The sequence below is a fragment of the Ammodytes marinus genome (genome assembly GCF_949987685.1).
Source record: "Ammodytes marinus genome assembly, chromosome: 15".
Taxonomy (NCBI): Eukaryota; Metazoa; Chordata; class Actinopteri; order Uranoscopiformes; family Ammodytidae; genus Ammodytes; species Ammodytes marinus.
This window is the reverse complement of record NC_137219.1, coordinates 15,700,345-15,708,870: the sequence shown is the minus strand read 5'-3', so window position 1 is coordinate 15,708,870 and position 8,526 is coordinate 15,700,345. Positions and strand designations below refer to the sequence as shown.

The 8,526-nt window shown below is 42.3% G+C and overlaps 1 protein-coding gene across 1 annotated transcript in view; it reads right to left on the bottom strand.

Moving 5' to 3' along the window:
* Positions 1–5,182: 5,182 nt before the first annotated feature.
* esrrb (estrogen-related receptor beta) overlaps positions 5,183–8,526 on the bottom strand; it is a gene marked incomplete at both ends in the record, with an annotated part of 37,853 nt that continues 34,509 nt past the window's right edge. The window contains 1 exon segment of the mRNA XM_080042698.1: positions 5,183–5,427. Within this exon segment, the coding sequence (XP_079898824.1) occupies positions 5,183–5,427 (245 nt within the window).

Genomic DNA, 8,526 nt, shown 5'->3' with positions numbered 1-8,526 from the left:
TTCACGTGTGGACATCAATTTCGACGGACTCGCAAGATGCTTTTGGTGGGTTTTATATCGATATTGGGGGTCGCCATCTTTTTGAGTTTTCTACTTATCCTTTGAATTATGTCAACATTTACTTGATAGATTGGTAGAGACATTTTTGATTTATTCAAATTTATAGTTTCCAGATGAAGTATCCTTTTGCGCTTTGGCGATCGCCTCACTTTTCCTTTAGCCATAATGTTGACCTTTGTGGTTTTTAGTGAAATGCCTCAATAAAAGGTGGATGTGTTCATTGTGTTGCAATGGATCTTTGTCAACAAATTCTTGCTCCCCACAGAATTTCCTCAAGCACAAGTAATCATCTGGTTTAACTTTTCATTTGTCCATTATTTCTGTTAAAGCTGGGGTATGTGATTTCTGATTGGTCAAAGTTAACATGAGCTGTACACTTTGACCAATCAGAGCGAGGCTCCGATTCTCTGTTCTTATTGGCTGTTGGGACTGTCCATTCACTTTGGCATGACTTTGTTGGTGTAGAGCGTGTCAGGGAGGGACCATAGGGGAAGGACTAAAGAGAACAAGTGGAGCGGTTGAGGTATTTGGATTAGAATCTCTATCCCAACTGACATTTTCTCCCCAAATCCTCCACCCCAGCTTTAATTATCAAGTAAGCTACCTGCAAAACTAACATCACCCAAAGTTGTGTTTGTTGCTAATAAGCAAACGTTAGCATGGTAACGCACTTAAATTAGATGGTAAAGCTTAAAAATATACTTTATATCAGCCTTAAACAAGACCCAACCACAACGAGTTCTGCCAGCATCCAATGCGGAAGTCACAAAAATCGCAGTGAACCAAGTGGCCACTAGGGGCAGGTTTCAAAACAGAGCAATTTCTCATTGAATCCCATGTTAAATATGCCGTTCTCACAGCATTATTAAACCTATTTAAGGCCTAGTACAAAAAAACATTCTAGTCTGTACACTGGCCTGAATTTTTTTTCTAGCAGGCTATTTTTATTCTATTGGAGGTTCAAATGTATGAATAATTAGGGGCGCCGTCTCTTGAGTGACAGCTAGCCGCCCATTGGCCCACACTTCGCCTCGGAGGTATATGTCAGCTAGATGGGCGTATCTCCCTCCACCAAACGTCACATCAATGCCCTTTTTTGGTAAGAGGATGAGGCGGAGTAAAAATCAGACAAGATCGCATAGGCCAAGACGATTGGATGCAGTTGGAATAACTGAGGTCAGCCCGGATGCTATATCCATTTTACATACTATTGCCTCGTTTCCACCGAGTAGAGCGGCTCGGTTCGGTCCGGGTAGTATGGCTTTTCATTTGCCAAAAGTTGGGTAGGGTACGGTTTAAGCGCACCTAACCGCTCTGAGCCGCTCCTAATTTCGGTACTCCTCCGTTGGGGTACCAGCCGCCTGAAAGGGTGCCGAAAAGGCAGAGCTACACATGCCGTCCGTTTATTGGTCGAAAGAGTCATTTACTCCATGTGTAGTCACCTCGGCAAGAGTGAGGAGAGTCTTGTGTTTTGGCGAAAATGTGAGCACAGCACTGTTTATTGTGTGGTGTTTTTCCTCGTCAATACATTAATCAGTTGGTTACACTGTGTCCCACTGCTAGTCACGTAGCTGCCGCAGCCAGCACTGTTCGCTCACTGTCTCTATGAGTTGCACCGAGCCGTCTCTGTGCGTTTACGCCATAGACAGTATAGTAAATAAACGCTCACAACAACACGGGGGGAATAAATAAAGAAGCGGCTGGTTTGACCAAGCAAAAATGAGAGACCGCTGGCTTGACCACAGTTGTTCCACAGCCCGATAGTTTGACCCATATTCTGGCGGCGGCTATCGTAGTCCAGCCTAAACCCGGCCCTACCAGTAAGGGTAGGGTTGGCGGTGGAAACACCACGAGATTCTTAAAAGTGAGCTGTCCCGCTCTGAGCCGCTCCAACCCGACCCGCTCTACTCGGTGAAAACGAGGCATATCTCTGGCCTTAAAAGCATTGCAAATGTGTGAGCATACTGATTTTTAGCAACCTCACAAAGCTACAAGCATGTACTCTTGTTTAAAAGTGGTTAGCTTAGACATAAAAGCGTGTAGCCTATGGCTGGATGTGATGCATGACCACAAAATAATCACAGAGTTCAGGGAGTATTTAATTCATTGATCCTTTACCTTTTTGAAAATCAAAACATAAGTTACACAGATATTGGTGATTGAACGATCAGAGATATGAATGTACACCATTGCAAAATGATATATTTCACACCATAAATAATCATAGCACAGAAGCAGGAAATCAATTACCTGCCCCTGTCTGCAAGTTATCATCAAGGGACCAATTCTGACACATTGATGATCATTAAAACACATACCCGCTTAGTTACCAAAATGGGGGTCACACCCACTGATGGCTAAGTCACATGGTCAACGTGAAGCATGCTTTACCTTTACAAACAGATCTATGAAGAATGAATGGGAAGAGATCAGTAACTACAATTACAAATATTTTGGCAGGAGCACTGAGGGAGAAACCATTTTTAATAAAAATATGGATGGCTCAGGTATGTCAGACGTGAGGATGATAAAGAGCAGAAAGTCTTGGATCAGAGAAATATTGACAATATGATGAGGTAGTAGTCAGCAGGGCGCTGCATACTTTATTTTCAATGGTATATCGGCAACCTACTGTATTGACGCTAGTATATTTACACACTTGGACACAGCTTGTAAAGTAAGACATGTTCTCTTAACGCGGTTCCATATTGCAAGGTGAAAAGAAAAAAAAGGGAGATGAGAGGTCTCGTTATTATTCTTCTGGCTGATCATTTTGGGCCACTACAAAATTCTAGTTGTAAAGATTTTCTGCAAAAGTATTAATTTATACTGCACTTTTATTGAAACAAGCACAAAAGGATTTTATCAGTGAGAAAATCAAATAAAGTTATTCTGATATACAGGATACAAGTTTCTGATTAGAGGGATTTAGAATATGTCACTTAATAGCGTACAGATTCTCCCAAATCTAAGTAAAAGCATGCTTTTAGCATGGTTTCAGTCAGAATTGGCCCCTGCTGTATTGCACAACAGTAAAATAACTCAAGTTATATTGTCACCTTCTACAGTGGAGCTCGTTTACTGGACAGCGGCTAGTTCAAATTGGGATTATTTGGGTGCCAGAGTAGTTCGGCACCCTCCATCACATGGCCAATCAGGCTGCTGTAAAAATTAAATAAAAAAATAAAAAGGCATGCTGGCCGCTGGATCAGTGCTAGCCATTGATATCGCAAGCATGGCGGCAACTCTACCCTACTGCAATGTCAGGGATTCCTTTGATCACAGTATCATATTGTTGTGACAGCGCCACAATTTATCACATCACATAAAATCCTTCAGTAGTATAAGCATTCACCTCCAACGCATTCACTCGCACACTGTGGGACTGGACTACAGTTTTACTCACACCCAGCGTAATGGACATGTAGCTAAACACAGGGAAAAGGGAGCATGAGATCTCTTTCTCCCACCAGAGATCACACCTTGTTCTGACACACTTTTGGGTTTGCTGTTACCCTTTGGAGCATGCTGACACTTTGTTTCTTGCATAGCTATTCAAGTGTGCACGCTTGGGCATCTCAAGCTCTCCTCACATATGCCTGCCTGCCTCCTGGCCCGGTGGGAAGGGTGTTACTCTTCACTGGCCACTGAGTCAACATGAGGTCAAGATGAAGTGTTTCAACGTGTCTACTGTACTCCTGCAGGGAAGCCTGCGCAGGCAACAACCTCCAGCTGGGTTAAAAATAAACCCAGTGTGAAGCAGAGCTGCTCCCGCTCTGCACCTGCCATTTACCTCCGTTTGGTTGAAGCTCTATAAATGCAGGCACAGCTATTAAAAGACGGGAGGTGTCTAAAATGGCGAGAGCAGATGCTGGGCACCTTGCTCCCTGTGTGTGGGATGACTCGGCCACAGGCTTAAAGGGACCCAAAATAGAGTGGTTGACATATGGGCTTCTGATTGTTTGAACATGGAATCTCCTGGACTTCTGCCACTTGGCATAAATCCTTTTATACCGCCACACCAAACCCGCCGATCATCTTTCACCTAGCTCGAATCAGGTCATCTATTTGCAAGCCAAGAGGCAATTTCCAAGGGCTTAAACAATGACCAAATTCGGGGTTCAATGGGTTGCATCAACAGCACCGACACAAACCGTGTCAGGAGAGGAGGGACTCTAGTGTGCGACAGTGGTGTGTCCCACTGGTGGGAGTGAGATACACAGGCATGCTCTGCTAGCAACAGCAGCATTGAACAGCACATTAAAGATAGGAGGTCAAGCCTGGCTTCCCCACAGCTCCCTTTATTGCTGAGTTACTACAGAATAAGACAACTGACTAATTGTACCTGCCTATGCTAGTTTGGTTAAACACGGAACCAGCAAGTCTTCCAGTCTGAGACAGATCCACAAAGATCACACGGCTTACTGCTCTGGAGAGGTATATCCAAGTACATTTAAACTGATAAGAGTTCACATTTAGGTAACAATTTTAGTTCATTTTTTTTTCCTGGAGGAGAACAAGAGAAAAATGGCCACCAAGGTCACCAGACTTTGAACTGTACACTCACTCTTCCAATAATAAATATATACATGTCCTGGTCAAGATCCAGTCAAAAACACAAGTGTGAGACAAGTGCGTCTGTTCATGGTTGTTGACACCTCAGCTGTCTTCAGAACAAATTTAAGGAACTTTTAAGTTTTATGAAAAAAAGAAACCTCTTTATCTTATTATTCAAGAAACTGGCAACTACTTATTCTGAAGATGCTGAGGGGCAGAAGGTCCTTCTTCATATACAGCATGACCACTGACAATTAACAAAAAAACAAAAAATTATTACTGTACATAGTATTTCTTATATATTTTAAATTAATCTGCATCATTTTTATATTTATACTAATAACCATGTTTTGCATGTGTTCTTTTTTTAATTTAGTGTCCCAGGGCTCCAGGAGGAGGACTGGGACAGGTCAGTCTGTGTCCTGCCCAGCACAGTCAGTGGTGGTGGGGTTGGAGGGTCTCCCTCTCCTGAGTAGCCTCAGGCTTGGTTCAAGTCACTTTCTGTTTTGTTAATGCAGCCCTCCGCTGTGGCCTCCTCGCTGGGGCCAATCAGCCAGCCTCCTGATCAGACCTTGGCCTCCAGCATCTCCAGGAAGAGTTTGTGCATGGGCACCTTGCCCTGCACCTTGATGCTGTAAAAGTGCTGCACAGCCTTGGTGGCCGTCTGCCGCAGCAGAGGCAGGGTCATGAGCAGCTTGCCGGCCCGCCGCGGGTCCTCCTGGTGCTGGCCGCTCTCGTAGTCCTGCAGGGCCTCATGGAGAGAGTCCTGGAGCTTCTGCACTGCCTCCATGTCCTCTATATGCATGGAGTCTAAAGGGACGACACAAGAGAAACAGAGTATGAAGACTGATTGATTTCTTTTAATTTGAACAGAAAAAAGTAACTTATGAAGAATGTAGTTTTCACTTGGAGACACTGGTAATATAACATGAGTGATGTGAAATGGATTTTTCCCAAAACAAAATTAAATCTCATGATGGATCTTTACTGCTCTGTCAGTAGCAGTAAGGTGAGGAACACATTATCAGTATAACTCACAACCTGACAAGATAAAGAATAGATCATAAAAAAGAAAAAAACATCTGCTTTATTGTATTTATTTATATATTTATTCTTTGCTGGACTGGGTGGGATATTCATATGGCCCTTGACCAGCCCGACTGAAAATCAATGTTATCCTCCAGCAACAATGGCATGAATAGCACCCAATCTCGGCTGAGTGAGTACACATTAAACACCTCGCTGTTCCAAAAGGACAGATTGTTTTCGAACCAAAAAAAAAGAAACACAAAGAAAAAAAAGGGCTCCATTAGAGGATTGGACGCCATGAACACGCCTGAGATGAATACAACACTTCCTTTCAATTAATTTACTTCCTGCTCCCTCAAAGGAGTTTTCTGGCCATCAGAGTCGAGGGGAAACAAATACTAATGGGTTTATTTTTACGGCTAGATGCAACAACAAAACCAGTTATCTACATAAAGCAGTTAAAAAACTACAAATATATACGTATATACAGTATAATATATAAAAACAATTGTCTGTATTCAAAAAAGGTCTTGGTTACTATATTGTACTGTGAACAACAGAAACGGTGACTCTCTCTGCTTCAGTCAGCACAAATAGCTCCCACCTCCTGGCCACTTTTAGAGCAGTGTACAGTTTCAGTCTGGCTTCTCTCCGGTGTTCTGCGCTCCTATAACGTTTCGCTACACTGCCACCGTTTCTTTACTGATCGTACTGTTCAACATGTTACAGCACTTCCCTCTCAATCTGGCCTTTCCCTCTGCCTGTGTCTCCATCTCCCCTCTCAGGGACAGTCCGGGGTCGCGCTTTCTCTCACTGGTTAACGGGCGTCTGGCTCTCCGGAGGCGGCGTGTCATTGGCTGCCTGACTCGTCTCACCTTGGCGGTGCATATTTTACCACTCGGGACAATAAAAGGCAAAAACAGATTTCAGACTTCGCCCCAAATTCATTGACTGGAACAACTGTATTCCCAAGACCTTGAGACATTTCTCACCCTGACGGTTTTCAAATCCACACTGGTAAAATTAAGTAGGTCGTTTTGTAAAGTGAATGTGCGAGGGGAGGGAGGGGAGAGGGGGAGGACGGAAGAACAAAAGGAAGAAAAAGGGAGAAAAAAAAATATCTGATGAGAATGTGGTGTGACATAATTATCTCTTGTTCTTTTCACAGAGGCTGGATTCACGACCTAACAAGTTGCATTTTTACTAATCACGCGGATATTTTGTTCTATTTTTCACACTGGCAAACACACACACGTTTTAGCAATAAAACCTGATTTGAACCGAACTATAATTAAATGTTTTGCAGCGAGGTGGAAAAAAATGGGAGAAAATAAAAAGGAGAGATAGAGACATCTACAACAGATGGGAAGAAAAAGAGGGCAGGAGACAGCGAGCACACAGCCTGTAGTCCTTGGAGGAGGGGTAGACTTAAAAAAACAACTTTGAGGAAACAATTTCCTCGCAATCCATCAGTGAGCCCACGTCGATCCGATTGATAAACTGCTAATTACAAAATCAATCGCTATGAATTTTCACAGCTGTCAGACAGAGGGGCTCCCGGGAGAGTGATCTCCCAGAGACCTTGTTCTAACATTCCGGACAACCCTCCTCCTCTTCCCTACTCGACCCCCATCTCTCCTCTCTCCCACACCCCACCTCCCTACCAAAGCTCTGTTGTCTGAAAGCAAAGGCCGACCATCAGCATTTTTCATTTTTTAGCCCCGGACAAAACAAGGCAAAGAGGCCCAGTGTGACCCAGGCGTGCATTGATCAGAGTGGGGACAGGTCCTGCCTCCTCAAAAGGAGCTTGTCAATAGCGGCGTGCCGTCTTGGTATCGGAACAAACGAGGCCTATCACTCCCTGATACTCATTCCATTCGACTTAACACATTTTATTGACAGCCCCTGTGCTCCTAATGAAATGCTAAATTTATCTCCCGTGGCTGCCGTGCCCTGCGGCTACTGTTATGGAGATAGAGAAAGAGAGGGGGAGAGGGAGCGCTGGAGAAATACCACAACATGGAAGGTGTTCAATTAATATGAGCTCACTCCTCCATTCCTCTTTCCCGTACTGCCACCCTTATCTTCTCTCTTTATCTCTCCATCTCACGCTCCAAACTAAAGGTTATACCGAAAAACTCCTTGAAAACTGAGAAATGTAATTTCTCGAACTGTGTAAGCCACCTGCTCACTGTTTATGGATTTTATATTGTCAGTGTGCTTTATTCAGACATCCAGTCAGAAAGAAGTGAATTCGGAGTGACTTAAAAAATAGGTAGGTAATAATGTTGCAGTGTATTTTTCTTATATTGTATGCATTTTTTATTTGTAAGATAGATTCAGTGGATACAAATGGTAAAGGCTTTACATATCATTATTCTAAAGTGCACTTAAATTTCGGCCTGCATTTATTGTGAAATATAAAAAACTAAATGTAATTTTTCAGAAGGTATTTCTTTAATTTCACCCAGTAAAATGCTAAACTATATTACAATAATTGTTCGGCATTAGAAAAAAAGCTGAATGGAATTCATAAGATGTTTTTAAAAGAAAAATAAATAACAGTGGAATGAAACAATCAGGCTAATTTCAAGTCAAAAAAACTTGGATATATTTATTCCAAAACCAATGACTACTTTTGGACAGATTTGTTCCCCTGAAGTCACGCTAAATTATAAATAGGATCATGAGTATTGTTAAAATCAATGATTTACATACAGTTTATGATTGATCAGAGCCTTCGCTTATTTAAAGCACATCTTGTTTGTTTTATTTGCACAATTATATTATTATTATTATTATTATTATTATTATTATTATTATTATTATTATTATTATTATTATTATTATTATTATTATGGAAAACTAAAAAAGGGTTTT